Below are 16182 nucleotides of genomic sequence, written 5' to 3'. Positions count from 1 at the left end.
TTTTTGTATTTTATGTTGTCATGACGTTGAAGATTGACGTTAGCGGCCTGACCAATGGGAGTATAAGATATTAAAATCTTGTACATTCACAAGCCAGATGTAAACTTAACCACAATAAACCAAATACAATGCGAGGTATTCCATGTTCAAGTATATTTTCAGGTGCATGCTGAATTTCCCCTGGGTACAACTCTGAAGACCAGTAGGAAAGTCCTCTCAATATCCCGGCCAATATTTATTTCTCAATCTCAGTCTCTGTGGTATTTGCAACATTGACTGCTATATTTCAAACAATCCAAAAATGTCTACACCTCAGAAAGTACTTCATTAGTTGCAAAACCACTGGGTCGTTCCAAAAGTGTATAAATATGACATTTCCCTTTTCCAAGTGCATGTGATCCAGCAGGAAGAAAATGGCAAAATGAAGCAATTTGAGAAAAAACAGTTCAGCAAACCAGGCCCCGTTCATTAAAAAGGCATCAGTCACAAGGCAGCCTACAGACTAAAACTTCAGTTAGCATGTATTAATTGGCAACGTAAAGAAGCAAAGAACTTTTATTTATGCACTGCCTTTTAAATTCCTTTGGTAACATTCCAAATCACTTTATAGCCAATTAAATTCTTGTGTGGTCACATTTATAATAGAGGATGTGCAGCCAGTCCAAACACAGCAAGCTTGTTCAATCAGTAGTGCTATAGTGCGCAGATCATTTCTATTTTGTGCTTTGGATTGAGGGGTAATGATTGCCTGGGTCACTGAGGAATACCCCATTCTCTTCTTAAAAATTCCAAGGGAGTTATAACATCCAGATGCAAAAGTAAAATACCATAGATGTTGGTAATTAGGAAGAAAAACAAAAAAAGATGCTGAAATACACAGAAAACAGCATTGGCAGGGGGGTGGGAAGGAGTCATTATTTCAGGTCAAAGAATTTTTCACTTGAGACATAAAAGGCATGTTCTGCTGTTTAGATCTTACGTGCATGCTAAAGAACAGAAGAGCTCCTTGTATCATATCTTGACTGTACAGTTAACTCCTGAGGAGAGTGCTGTTCTTCTATAGTGCTGCATTGAAGTTTCACCCTAGAATTTATCGCTAAATCTACAGAACAATATTCCAAACTTCGTCATATTCTTCCATTTGACTTACAGAAAACTGGATCAGATTGGTACCAAAAAAGACCAAAGGTATAATGAAAAGCACTTTCAGATATCACTATTGAACCACTGTCTCAGCATATCGGAGTCACTTTAAAGTCGGTGCCTTAAGTTTAACGGGCCCAAATAAATGCCGAGTTTGCATGTTACAGATCTCACTGTCAGTATTAAAACTGAATTCAAATAGTATGCTAATCCCACTAAATAATCACATCCCCAACTGTCTAAAAGTTGTTCTTGTTTAATGTTAATAGTTTGGCTTTGCATATCTTATGAAAATTAGATTTTTTAAAGAAAAAAGCATCTTCAGTCATCAATAGAGATACAGAAATTTTAAGTTTATTACATTTTCCTTTTCCAAAAAACATTATATGCAATATCCAAAATGATGAAAATGTTTACTCCTTATTTACAAATGTACAAAATTGTCACATAAAATGTACATTAGATAAAATATGTTGAGTAAAATATAGAAATGAAATCTGTTCTGCTTCAAAGTATAGAATATTATAAAATTAATAATTATTGCACAGAAACCACGGAGTGATATTCAGCGATATGAAGGAGAGACTGTTACCTGACCTTTGACAATACCGTAAACCTGAACTTGCAGCTCTTCGTATCCAGTGGCAGAATTTATTGCATAGTTTTCCACTTCGTAAAATCTGGCTGACAGTCTGTGAGCACCGTCACATCAAGTTTCTTGGTTTATATATAGAACAGGCCTTCTGTACCTGAATTCTCCCTTTGTACAAAGGAATTGAGTTTTTGGACGAACTGTGATCTGCTTGGAGTCGTTGTAAGGCACATGGAATAGCAAAGTTTATATTTACCCTGTTTCATATTCTCCAATGATTTCAGTGGATCACGGGCCACACTGGGCTCTTTGGAACGAATCTTGACGCTTTACATCGGCTACCTCAGCAGATTGATTCCACTTCAGGCCAATATTATTCACCAGGACCCTGGGTACATTTGTTCCTTTGCATGCGCCCAAGGATGCAGTGTGTAAGGCAGCGAGTATACTTACAAGTCGAAGCCCTAGAGCAGTCCCATGCCATGTTGCTGTTTAACTACAAGTGTCTTTTCATATGCAGAGCTAGGTGATCGGATCTCGAAAATGCTCGGTCGCATTTGTGACACTGGAAAGGACGATGTCCCGTATGTTTTCTATAGTGTCTCGTCAGTTCATCAGAGCGAGCAAACTTCCAGCCGCAGCCTTCCCAGTCACAGTGATAGGGTTTCTCACCTGAAACAAATGAGACCATCACGGTCAGGGCTGACTGGTGGGGAGCATAATATCGACGTAAAGGGACAGAGAGACAACAAGAGCGATTTAGGCAGATTGTCCAGTTTATTGTCTTAGGCATTCATACTCAGGATATAAATGCCATCAAAATTAGTTTTTGTCAGCAGCAGAAACGGACAGAAGCAGAGACCCAAATGCACACATAAAGCAAGAGAAAGATTAACACACGCGCGCTTGCTAGCAAAGAACACCGAAACACGACAGAGGCACATACTCAGACACAAACAGGCCACAAACGAGACACCGACATTGGCACGGTCTCTTCTACACTTCTAACGAAGGGTATGTGATCTTATTTTTTTTTTAAAAATCAGATCTCCAACTTCTGCTGCTTTTAGATTGATTTCCAGTGCCATTCCGTGGCGATTCCCTCGGGCTTCTTAAACTGCACATTATCTGCAGAATAGTTAAAGCCTGCCGCAGCTCCTGCTGCATTTTCTTAATAGTGTACAAAAAAGGTTTAAAGTGATAACGGGTAATACAAAACAAGACCACAGATAGTCCGAAGTAGAATCAGACTTCTACTTGTGGGTTGAAAAACCTGATGGGAGTGGGGAAGTCAAGGCTGAGAGAGAGGTCAGAAACAGGCAGAACTTGGGCTGAAAATAACTTAAGGACCCGGAACACCAGAAAGAATGTGTTAAATATATCTCAGAAAAAAAAGTGCACATTTTGGGAGTTTAGAAATGCTTTCCAAATTTAAATGGATAAGAATCAGCCACCGACTTGAGTAAGTCTGCAAACATCTTGCAGGACTCCGTGGACCCTCACATATTGTTACCTACATGCAGGGTTTGGGGTGTGGGATTTGTACTATTCCAGCCCACTAGGTATGACACTGCATTGCAAACCTAAGCTAGTTCCCGGGGCAGTCTACTTCACATCAGAAAAATAAAACCCAAACTATTAATGTAAACTATTAATGTTATTGTTGACACATGCATTGAGATACAGTGGGGGAAAAAAAAACACAATCCAGCAGGTTGAGTAGCATTTGCCGGTGGGAAAGGATCGCTCAATGATTACAGTCCAAACCCTGCATTGGGACATTCCCAAATTCCTTTCCTCCCACAGATGCCGAGCTCCTCCAGCAGATTCCTGCATCATCTGCAGTGTATTGCAGCTTCAGTGAAAAGCTGTTGTCCGGCGTGCGTGCCATCCACACCGCATAATTACAACGAGGTAATAAAAACAGAATGCTGAATGTGGGGTTGCAATTGGAGAAATTGTAGCGAAGATAGACAAGTAAAAGTGCAAGGGCAGCAACCAGGTACATTGGGAGATCAAGAGTTCATCTTTCAGCCGATATGGATCGTAGAGCAAAGGGCAATACAGCCAGGAAACAGGCCCTTGCGCTCAACCTGTCCATGCTGACTAAGATAGTTTCACTTGCCACATTTGGCCCATAGTCTTCTCAAACTTTCCTATTCAAGTGAACGGGCCATGAAGCACAATTCTAGATGTTCGAATTTCAAAGTTCAAAGTAAATTTATTATTAAAGGAGTTCATGTCACCATATACAACCCTGAGATTCACTCTCTTACAGACATTCACGGCAGAACAGAAATACAGTGAAAAGCTATATACAAAGACTGATAAGCAGCAATGTGCAAAAAAAAAACAAAGCAACTAACAAATAAGTTTCAAAGAGTTTCAATTTGACTTCCTGTCAGTGCGGATAGAGAGTGACTGAACGTATCAGTAAGGGGGTGGGGGTGGTCGGAGGAGGTACCTGTGTGTGTCCGAAGGTGTGCCTTCAGGTGTGAGCTTTTGGTGTACGTCTTCCCACAGCCGGCATAGTCACATGTGTGAGTGGCCACCCTCTTCCTGGGCCAGGAGCGGCGGCCTCTCTTTGGCTTTTCTTCCCGAGGTGGGTACCCCGAGGATAACAGCTCTAAAGGTGAAGAGGGAGGGGCAAAGCAGGTCAGCATCGCTCCTTCAACCGAGTGCTGCAAGTGTAATGGATTACTGAAAAAACAGATGTAAAGACTGACCTTGATACGGGAGTGCGGTTTGATCCTGGAAGTGAGCGTAACTGCCTGCCGGGGTGAAGCTCTGCTGCAGAGGGATGCTGGTGGCTCTCTGGGGCGCCAGGAGCTGAGATGAGTTGCACGGTCTGTTGAGAATGTCCTCTGAAGCTAGGGACGAGGTCACCCTGCTGCTAAACCCGTCCTGATTCTGCCTCGGCTGGCAGGCTTGCCTGTGACTGGGTCCTGGCACTTGAGTTGCACCATGCCCGTCCAGCTCTCTCCCCATTGCACATGTGGCACTGACGCTGAGCGGCTCCTGTTTAACTTTCTGGCATACCTGCTGAAGGTGGTTCAGGTGCGCGTCGATGGGCGGAGTGGGCTTGGCAACGTGCACCGCCTGGTTGTAATCCCCCGCCTCCGCCGCTGTCCTCAGTACGAATTTGCCATGCAGGCTCCTGGGGTGGCAGTAACTGGGGTCCAGGTCCGGTCTCAGCAACTCGGCCACAAGACTCCCACCGCTCGGCGGGCCCTCGCCGATGTCCGTAATGCTGTAAGACTCTCGTTGATACATGTCCGCGGCATTCCCCGCTGCGTTAGACATGGGGCAGTTGAAGTTATTGGCAGCGTTTCCCATCGATTCCGAATTCATCGTGTTCGATAAAATAAAGTCTAGGTCTAACAGTTCGCTCAACTCCTCGTCCTCCCTTCTATACCCCACGTTCTGGCAGTCGCTCTCCATAGACCGCCTCAGATTAGTCATCTCTGCCTTCCATCTCTGCAACAATGAAAAGGCAGTTTTAGTTTCAATACATTGCTTCGTGTTTAAATATAACTCAGCACGTAAAATAAGTCAGTCATTAACACCAATGTTTAATATTACTGGCGAATTACACATACACAACAGATAGGAAAAGTATATGGTTCCAGTTAAATTGTAAATACTCTCACTGTGCAACATATCAATGCTTACGTTTTGAACATCGCTAAATAGCAAATATACATTAAGAAATCTTTAAGATAACTATAATAATTAATAAATATTCAAACTTTGCAAACTATCTGAACTCAATTCCAAATGCATTTAGTGGGAATTGAAATCAATTACCCGCTGTCAACTTTCGACTTAAAACTTTTACGGATGTACAAATTTTTATTTCGTTCGATAATGAACTGTTGCATATTCACAAACTCCCTGTGCTTACATTATACGCCGTGTGCTGTCCCGTCGATGTTTCCACACCCTTCGCGTTGGAGCTGGTGGCGAACGTGTTTATGGGTGGGAGGACGGTCCCGGACAGAGCCATGTCAAACTCAGTCTGCGGCCGCCTGCATTTAACATGAAACACATGAAATCTGTCAGCTTAATACGGCCTTCCTCCGCTGCATCCCGGAACCATAAGTGTCCCTCCAGATGTGTCCTCAGACATATTAAAAGAAAACCTACCTCATTAATACTGAGCCGAGCAATTGCAAAACCTGCGAACAGGGAGCACCTGCACTAGGGACGGCCGGGGCATGGAGTGCGATGCCTTCCTACAGGTCTCTTATTTTGAGCACGAGTGCGGACACACGGAGCGGATAGGTGGAAAGACAGCTGAGACTTTCTATTGCAGGAGAGACATGCCTGTGCATTCACTCCACGGGGACGGCAGCATTGCCGGTGCTGGGTTAGCTCTTGATATTCCTTGGGATTTACTGTTAATGCGGTATTTGCTGGTGCCGCTGCTAGCTGCAAAGTAGCGCGCGGCCGGCGTCCCTGGAGCGCAAGACTGTCAGAACCAAGCCGCGCCGCGCTCCCTTATTAAATCTCTAAGGACCCACCCTCTTCCTCATAAGCCACTACCGTTGCCGTTGCCGTGGAAACTCAGTGGCAACAAAAAAATAACCAGTCCGACTGGCAGCAGCGAAGCAGAGCGAGGATTGGGCGGCACCCACTAACGTTTAAACGGTCCCCCACCCCGCTCAGCTCCTGCGTCACGGTGACGCGAAAGCCGGAAGTAGCTTGTAACTATTTGGAAGGAAAAACAGTGGCAACAGGAGCCGCTGATTGGTCTATTGTCTGTGTGGCTTGATTTACCCGCCGTGTGTCGAGGAGCAACAAACTTGTTTGGGATAAATAAAGGCGTTTTACGTTCGCTGCAACAGGAATTGCCTTCTACAAAAACGGGCACTTTCATTGAGAAATGTAATCGATATTAACGTGCTTTTATTTGGGAACAACCCATGAGCAGGTGTCACGAGCCGCCACAGATTGTGCCCAGCTTTTGCACGCACGGCAGCTGAAAAGTCAGATGTTGAAGAGTCTTTGTTGCATGTGCTCATAATGTCCAGTTTGCCCGGTCACAGAGACTGGGCTAAATCAGCGTCTTGTCAGGATGAGGGTTAATTTTTTTAACATCTTGTCCGATTTCTCTCTATCTATCGAATTAGATAATAAAGCAGTATTAACGTTTAGCTAACGTGATATTACACGCGCTGATAGCTTACCATTCGGATAATGGGTTCGAGCTATCAGAATCACACGTTACCACTGTATAATGTGTACAGTGTTATGGAAAAAGGCCGGGGGCAAGATTAGTTTACTAGCAGGCCGGCTTCCTCTCTCTCTGGTAAGTTCACCTTCTCCATTCATTCAAAATCACTCCAGCATTACCAATGACATGGGTGGAAGGAGAATGAACTAAATTGGCAGGATAAAGGACCTCCCTCTTTCCCTTTCAAGCTGCCGAAATCACTGGCATGTGTTGGCTGACAAGCACCTCTCTGTTCATTGATAAAGACCGCAGCGACGTCAGGGACATTCTGCACGTTGAAAAGAACAGCTTTTTTTTTGTCGCGGCCTCATTGCTAATTCATCTGATCCGGAAAGGTGGTTTCCTTAATTGTCAGTGCCAACCCCAAAGAAGGGACGAACATGGTCATAAATGGGGCCTTCGGGAAGACTGTCAGCCGGATTCGGGGCTGCTTGTCATAATCGTGGTATTCACCAAATAATTAAGTAATAATCAACATACTTTGTTCGCCACCGCCCGCGAACGCCCCAATCTCTCAAAGCGTCAGGTTTGACATTCCCCTACGAAGAAGTGTCAGACACCATAAAGAAGTAATTGCACATTTAGGGAAATAGTCTTGATCTATCACACTTAAATTGGTGCGACGGTGTTAAAAGTTAACTCTGGTGACTGTACCTGGAACGGTAAATAACCTTCTGTTTATAAATCTGCAGCTCAGGCTGAAAGCAGTTTTACGTCGTCGGCCTGGAATGTTGCCTTTCAACAGCTACCAGCATCTCCTAGACCGAACCTGCTGGAAAATCTCAGCAAGTCAGGCAGCATCTGCGGAAAGAGAATCAAAGATTTCAGGGCGAAGGTGATGCTTTGACCTGCTGCATGTTACTGTTTCATCTCAAATTTCCAGTACCTGCAGTTTTTATTTTCAATAGCATTTTCATTTTTTTTTAAAAAAACAGATTTCCGACAATTTTTTGATTTAAGTTAGTTTCACTTTTTTTCCACATTCATTCAGTTTTCTTTTTACTTTTTGTCAACAGACTCTGAAGCTTTCCCTTTCCCAGAGGTATGAGTGAATTGTGAGTTCCCTCCAATCTACCCGAGGTATGAGTGAATTGTGAGTTCCCTCCAATCTACCCGAGGTATGAGTGAATTCTGTGTTCCCTCCAATCTACCCGAGGTATGAGTGAATTCTGTGTTCCCTCCAATCTAACCCTACTAGCTAAGAGTCAGTTATGCAAAATTAGGGGAATGTATAGCGGATATCCGAAACCTGAAACTAAACAAAACCTCAGCACATGTGGGGAGAAAACAAAGGGTTGATGTTTTAGGTAAACAGCTTTCACCATCATCAGTTGTTTGTATTATTCTGCTAGAAAGTCAACACATATTTCGAAATCTTTGGTCAGGTTAAACTGACACTACAGAAATGCAATAAAATTTTACACCTCTTGACGATACCAGTCATACCCTTGTTATAGTTTTCGCTGGCTCTAGCATTATATTTTAGAACATTGAGAAAGTATGTTCAATAAGGGAAAAAAAAACATAGATTATGCCAGATAAAGAAAGCGTCCCAAATCACAATTAATACCTTGTATTGGAAAACAATAGGTTACTTTCTTGATTTGTTAAAATAAGGAGAAAAGATAGACATATTATCATGTTAATTTTTTTTTGAAAAGTGCTTTGAGTTTTGAGAACCAGACCAAGGAATCTAAAATATCAATCCTACTATTGCAGATACTTCTTAGACAGTTAGTGAGAAAATAGAGATGTTCTTTATAGCTAATTCTTCACGATTAAAAATAACCAGTTCCATGGCAGTTCTGAAATGGCTGATGAGGTTAATTTGGACTAACACTTCTGCTGCTGATGTGGCCAAAAGTGCTTGCTGTGCTCCTTCTGTCATTTAGGCCGGGCTAAAACTGGTTATTTGTCTCCTGATGAATGGACTGAGTGCTAATCGAACTGCCCTTTGCATGCTTTCAGCACTTGCAGGCCAGGGATTTCCAAGAATTGGTGGGATTGTTGTTTTTTCCCCTTTAAGGAGGCTTTGCAAACTTATTGAATCTTTTCTTCTTTCCAACTGGTAATCTCTTTGTCTAATAGAGCCCAGAGTAGGTTACTTCTGAGCACATGGTGTGTAGCTATGCCTCAATGTTGGGATTATTGGTTTGGAAGAGGACATTGTATTTGATTTCCTTATCCAGCCAGTGGACACTGGGAATTTATGTAGGCAGCATTGGTGGAATATCTCCAGTTTTTTAAAGAGCATGCTTTGATTAGTCCAAACCTCAAAAGCATAAAGGCATAAAGAGTCAATGCTTCCCCGGTAAACCATGTTTTTGGTGCAAATTTTGAGATCTTCACACTCAGATACTCTTTTCAGCATATTGAAAATACAATGCTGGTGCAATGGTCAGTTTAATCATCAACACCTGCCTTTGTTGGGAAGTAGTTTCTGAGATGTCAGATGTGCTCTTGTTATAACCCTTTATTGCCAAAGCCATTGCTGTACAAGTAGGGCAGGTTAGTCCCACCACCTATTTGTTCAATCACTCCCTCCAGACACTCCTCATAATCACAGACACTTATGCACTGCTTCTGATGTTTAAAACCAATGAGAGCCTAATTGCCAGTACCTTGATCTGCTAAATTCAATATTTCTCCTGTACTTCATTCTGTAAAGCATTAGATATCCCACAGTAAATACCCAATCAGAGAAGCTCACATGCTTCTAAACACCTACAGCAGTACTGTTGAACTCCAGAGTGTTGGCTTTTGTTTTCTAAAACAGGTTTGGTGAGTGTCACGTCCTACTCCATTGTGAACCAACAGTATCTTCTCTCAATTCAACATGTACAATGCCAGGAGGATTCACTAGCATTGTGTACTGCATGGGAATTGCATGTGGGAACAGTGCAAAGAGAGGCATTATATTTGTTTCTATTGTATGGTGAATCACTTACCCAGTACCCACATGGGGTTAGTCTAGTCACCAGTTTGAATGCCAAAATACTCCTTGAGCAAGTTGCTTATCTTAGAGTCATAGTCATGCAATCATGCAGTACAGAAAAAGGCCTCTTGGCCCAACACATCCACCAGCAAGTACTCATCTATACTAATCCCATTTACCAGTACATGGTCCATAGACATCTGTGCCTTGAGAATTCAAATGCTTGTCCAGTTGTGAAAGTATCTGCCTTTATCGTCTTCTCAGTGTGTTCTAGAATAGGAATGCAATCAACTTAACCATAATGGGGGTGCCAAAATGTCTAGAAAGTCACCAGCTCAATGTGAAAAGATGGTCTCTTTCCACTAGAATATGTGTACCTGTAGTCTTGTGAGAGCAATACAAGACACACCCCTCTCACGATTGACCTTCATTAAAGATTGACTTCTAGGCAGCTTCACATAAAATGCACACGTTTCCTTCTAAGAGATATATACATTAAATGAAAGAGGACCATATGTCTTATGGTCTATGGTCTTCAAAGAAGAAATCCTTCAAAGATGACAAGCTTGTTCAATTTCCAAAGCCCGAGTGTGTTTTATAGCCAATTGCAATCGCATCTTGTTACAAAATGGTTAACACATCGTCCGATTTACCACACTGCAAATCCCATCATGTTTAGGTAACTGAGCGGGATATCTGCTTTTAAGATGGCGTTGATCAAGTTACTACGGAGAGCTCCGGGCCATTCATGAAACAGTACCGCTTGAACTGATGAGTCCACGGGCAATTCGCTATCTCGTCAGCACTTTATTGTTATGTCTGAATCCTTAATCTTCTGATTTTCAAGTCCACCGACCTGCGGTTGATAATTCTGATCAATTCAGTGGAAGAATTAAATGTGTTCTAACGGAGTGATGCAGACCCGAGACGTCGACTGTTTCATTCCCGCAGGTGTTGCCTGAGTTTCTCCAACATTTTCCGTCTTTGTTTCAATGGAAGCAATTATGTTCACAATTTTCATGTTTGCACAGTCCTGCTTGAATTCGGTCTGCGTGTGGACTTGTTTCCTTACGTTGGTGAATTAACCTGCACACCGAAATCTACTAATGTCCCGCGATTCTGCGACATCAACTTCTCACCACGGCTCTATTTATTATTAAGTGATCAAGGAACTTAAAAAATCAATCCGATCACAACGCAAAACATCCCCATGTTTTTCAAATTAAAGCCCACGAAACCAGTTTCAGATACTCCAAACTATATAGTTCCTTCGTAATCACATTAAAGGTTCATTTCTTATAACATCAATCCATTTTATTCATCTGGCGAAGACCCAGGAAATAAAATTATTACTTAATTAAATAAAAATAGTAATGAAGCTTGCACCAGGGTGGAAGGGTATCCAGAAGCGGAACGCATCTTCAATAATATGATAATAGTCTTTTAATCCCACGAAGCCGCTTAACTAAAGTGATATGGAAATAGCAAAATTTCAATCACAACAACTAGGGTTCGACGTCAAAATCCAGAGTGATACAAGATGCTGGAATTTGGAGCATCCAAGAATTAGATGAAAGAACCCAGCGTGTGGAGCAGCATTTGTTGGGGGGTGGTGGGGGGGGGGTCAACATTTCATGTCGAAGGTTTGCACCAGGACTGAGAATGGAGAAGCGAGATGACCAGTATGATCATTTTTTCCCCCAGTACTGGCCACCTTTCCTCTCCACTCCTGGAGCTGGTGCAGGGCTCCGACCAAAACGTCGACAGTTCCTTTCTTCCCACAGGTGCCGCTCTGCACTCTGAGATCCTCCCTCAGATTGTTTATCGCATTTAAATCTCAGAGTTTTAGACAGAGAGGGAATTGCGTAACTCAGACCATTTGTTACAATTGGAGCAGATTCCTGTGCTTACTACCCTTTTCCGTTTGGGACCACATATAAGATATTAAAGATAAACAAAATATTTTTTAATCATCTCTTGAAATTTGCTTCACTGGTGGTAATTATACTCTGAGCCACAGGAGACTGTAAATGCTGGAATCTGGAGCAAAAAGCAAACTACTTTCATATTTAAAAACACGTGGAAGACTGCAGATGCTGGAAACTCAAAACAACACACAGACACACACAATGCTGAAGGAACTCTGCAGATCAAGCAGCATCCATGGAAATAGTCGACGTTTCCTGCGAGACCCTTCCTCAGGACTTTCATATCATATTTACTTAAAGTATCCTTTGATATACTGCGAACCGTTTCTCGTGCACCAAGACTCCAATATGCTGAGGAAGAAGCGACTCATTTTTTAAAACATCTTTTCAATCTTTTAAAATATCGTTGCAAAATGACTTTAATTAAAATACGCATAAGACAGACGTTCTAAAGCGAAGAGGTCACGCTGTTTTATGAGAAAACGTGGTACTTCTTTGCTGTGGGTAATTGTAATGTTTTCTATTTTATAAGTTACTTTTATTTGATACTATGCAATTGTAATGAAATCAAAATAATTGCTAACCACTAAGATGCTGTATATTAAATAGAACTATCGGTTGGGGGTGTATCGGATGATAAGGAATCAGCTCCATCCACTGGACGCAATCACCCACTTCTGGTCTCCAGTTCTTACTCAACACTGGTTTGTGCTCGCATTGGTTCCTTGAGGCCTACTCGAAGGTTACAGAGTCTGAGCCCTGACTAAACCCGGATTTTAAGCCAGCAGTGAATAGTTCTTTGACGGGTGCACCCGGTAAAGAAACGACACTGCAACTCCGTAACAGATTTATGAAGTATACAGCTGCAACAACTTTCATTTTAAGTGTTGCAGTGAAACATTGGGAGGAGCATAACAACAAACAAATCAAACAGAATTTGACTCAAATCAGCTTGGTCAGAGAGTTAAGTTTTAAAGGATATATTTAAGACGGAACGAAAAAAGGGAGGCTTAAAAAAGGGAAAAGAGTTTAGGGATAGTTGTAGCACTGGAGGAGATCCTGACAGAACCTTAACATTGGAACTTGAGGAGCTGATGAGCGTGAGCTCGAGAGTAGTTGGTGAACGGTTGTGAATTACAAACAGGAGGAAGTCATGCAGGACACACCCGCACATAGATTTACAGTTACGTTGAGCCTTTCACATTCCAACTTACATCTCTCCGTCGCTTTATAGATGATACTGCACTTTTGTAGTAAAGAGTAAACCACTTAATGCACAGACATACACTGCATTGATATTTTAGAGTGATGAGAGACGCATTTTAGACAGGATTCCGAGGATAGATAGACAGACAGAGACATGCGTAATTAGGTCTCTTGTTTCCTGTCCATATAATGAGATGGGAACTTTTACTGAGAGGGTGGGGAAGAGAAGGAGAGATAAAGATAGACAGATAGAGAGGTAGATAGATAGATAGATAGATAGATAGATAGAGAGAGAGAGACCTATGCAAACCAGTCTCAAAGCATTGCATCTAAAACAAGAGGCCGTTGGTTTAACGAGTTGAAATGAAGAGTATTTGATTTTCTCCCAGAGGGTGGTTGGAATCTAGGGCTTAATGGAGAGACACTCACAACATTTAAGTGGTATCCAAACCAACATGAGAGCCATCAAGCACTGCACTAAACGAGCCAACTGCTGGAAAATGGGATTAGTTTAACCGGATATTAAGGAAGTATTAGGCTGAAAGGCCTATTTTACCATAGCACCCATTTACAGTATTATCTGAAAATCAGTACCTCTGACGTCGCGGCGCTCACTCAGTAGTACTCGGGAGTGGACGCAACTAGGTTCTATTATTTTAAATCGGTAACTTTCTCAGTGAGGTAGGACTGCTATTCCTGGCCCACCATTCTCAGGAAAGCGACCGTCAACGCGGCCGCGCACATTATAATATCGGCTTTTCCATGTGTAATGGTAGGATAGGTCTCTGGCTAAAACTAGTGAAAAGAAAGTTATCCAAGAGTCAGGTTAACCTTCACCCGACCGTGAATCAGCCATTGGTACTGAGGAGGTTGTGGCCTGTCACACTTGGTGGGATTGTGGGTAGAAATATAGAGACAATATTCTCCACTGAAACACGTTTAGCTAAAAACAAAATGAAGCAACCGCTGCAATATTCGATATATTGTAGAAATGGTCCTACAAAATTCCACTTACATGCCGGAAGTCTGACATTTAAGCATGCATTATTAATTTAGTCGTTTCTTAACCAAAATCCAAATACCTGATGAGTGAGTGTCAGCAGGGTTATTTCAGCGACTGTCTAGAGTTAATTGAGCTTAACCATTGTTCAAATGTCAGTTCTCTGCAGTGAGATAAAGTAACATAAGACGTTGTCTGAATTTTAGACAATGACACTGATAATAGCCAGCATTACGAAAGTTTTGTTTTTAAATACTTTAACAACCTGTTCAATAGATAATTCGATTCCATACATATACGAAGAGCTGAAGATACTATCGGCCCAAATTCACATGCAGATGTTCAGTACAAACATTTAAGGACCAGATGGATAGTCGCCTCAGAGAGAATGACATTGACGGATATGGTGATAGGATGAATGAAGGGGAGGGGCAGAGTAAACGTCAGCAGGAATTAGTTGACTAAATTATCTCAACCTATGCTGTAAAATGTCTAAATGCCTTCTTGTGTTAACACTAATGCATGGTCGCGCCGTTTTCCCACAGTTACCGGTACAGACTCAGACTTAACGCAAAATGCAGATAAATAATAACTACTCAGCTAGACTATTGTGCATGCGTACCTCCGAATAGGCCAATTTTAGCACAATCCGTACAGGTCCATTCTATTTATTCCCGTTTATCTTGTACAGTTAACACCAGCGGAGTCGGTTGGTAATCAAATTAACACCAGTGCACGCTCACCGGGATTCGATCTTACTATTTAAAGTACATTTACTCATCATAATTTAAATAGAAAAATGACTTCTTGTTCAAATGGAAATTAAACACAAGAGCAACAGATTCCCGGAGAGAAGCTGTTTAATGGCTAATAGCATTAGAACTATTTTCCATCCATTCGTAGTCCGTAATTCTTAAAGATGTTCGCGAGACAACGTTTTCATAAAACTGTCTGAAATTATGTTTCAATGTCAACTCTGGTAGCAGAAAACTACGTAGGTTTATGTTTGTCTAAGGTTTGTATTCACCCACCAAATCAAATCCTTGAAACTTAAACTGAAACATTGACTTGAAAATTATGCAGTAATCGTTAAATTTGCCACGAACCCTGCAGCAAAGGAATATTTAATCCCACACATACAAGTAAACATTGACGCAAAGATAAACATAAACACATTAAACCACACACAAAAACACACACACACACACACACAGTGGTTTTCTAGGCTATAGCAGAGCCTCGTTTCTCACACTGACCACTCTCTCTCTTCCCCTAACTCTCTCTAGTCTGGGATTCCGCTGATCCAGACCTTAAATATCTCAGTTATTTTTAACCTACTACGTAATTCTCATCGCCGACATCCCACAACACAACTTTGTTCCTTCCAGCCAAGAGGGGAAATGGAAACACTGCCTGTCTTCCTGATCACATGGCGTTGAAGTCAGCGAAAAAATACACACAGACACATAACGTGTTTTAACAACTTTTGTCCAGTACAAGCCCTTGAACCTCGGCGCCTGCCGCTGGCACTCAGTTCGGGACCCTGGCCAACCCAAACAAAGATAAATAAGGATTTCTTTTGCTGATTGGTGGAAAAGAGAAGTTGTGGAAATGATCCATTCCCGACAGACACTCTGCTGACGACATGGGCTGATGTAACCCGCTGTTCCAAGATTAGAAACCCATAAAAGCGCCCCGAAATTGAGGAGGATGAATTTCACACCGGACTCCGGCCGAGGCAAGACCTTAGACCCACTGGCCGCTCCGTCCCAGTTAAAGAATTGTCCAAAATGATTGACGCATCTCTTCTCTCCAAATTCCATGTCTCTGGAAAAGCAAGGGATATTCTATAATACGACCATGCCGATCTAGAAACAACAGCCCGAGGCAGTAAAATATATGGGGATAGTCTTTCGAAAATTAAAAAGGAACATATTTGACTTTTGGCTCTCGATACCCACGGACGATGCTACGGCCAGGCAATTATATTGTGTTAAATACCATGCCCATGAGATCCAGAGTACATCCCATTTCATTACCCCTTAGACAAATCTGATACTATTCACAGTATCTTCCTCTTAACAGGGGGAAGAGATTATCTTGTTATTTGAGATTCTGTTGAACCAAAAGATAACTGTTGTG

General features: G+C 42.1%; 1 protein-coding gene across 1 annotated transcript; it reads right to left on the bottom strand.

Moving 5' to 3' along the window:
* Nucleotides 1-1513: 1513 nt before the first annotated feature.
* LOC140197250 (Krueppel-like factor 4) lies at nt 1514-6247 on the bottom strand. The gene is made up of 5 exons (XM_072257173.1): nt 5882-6247; nt 5640-5763; nt 4462-5212; nt 4200-4361; nt 1514-2407 (listed from the first exon to the last, which is right to left on the bottom strand). Exons 1-5 carry the CDS (start codon nt 5884-5886, stop codon nt 2232-2234), a joined length of 1218 nt encoding a protein of 405 aa, XP_072113274.1. The 5' UTR covers nt 5887-6247; the 3' UTR covers nt 1514-2231.
* Between the last annotated feature and the right edge of the window lie 9935 nt (nt 6248-16182).

Source organism: Mobula birostris, chromosome 5 (genome assembly GCF_030028105.1).
Source record: "Mobula birostris isolate sMobBir1 chromosome 5, sMobBir1.hap1, whole genome shotgun sequence".
Lineage (NCBI taxonomy): Eukaryota > Metazoa > Chordata > Chondrichthyes > Myliobatiformes > Myliobatidae > Mobula > Mobula birostris.
This window is presented reverse-complemented; position numbering and strand designations above follow the sequence as displayed.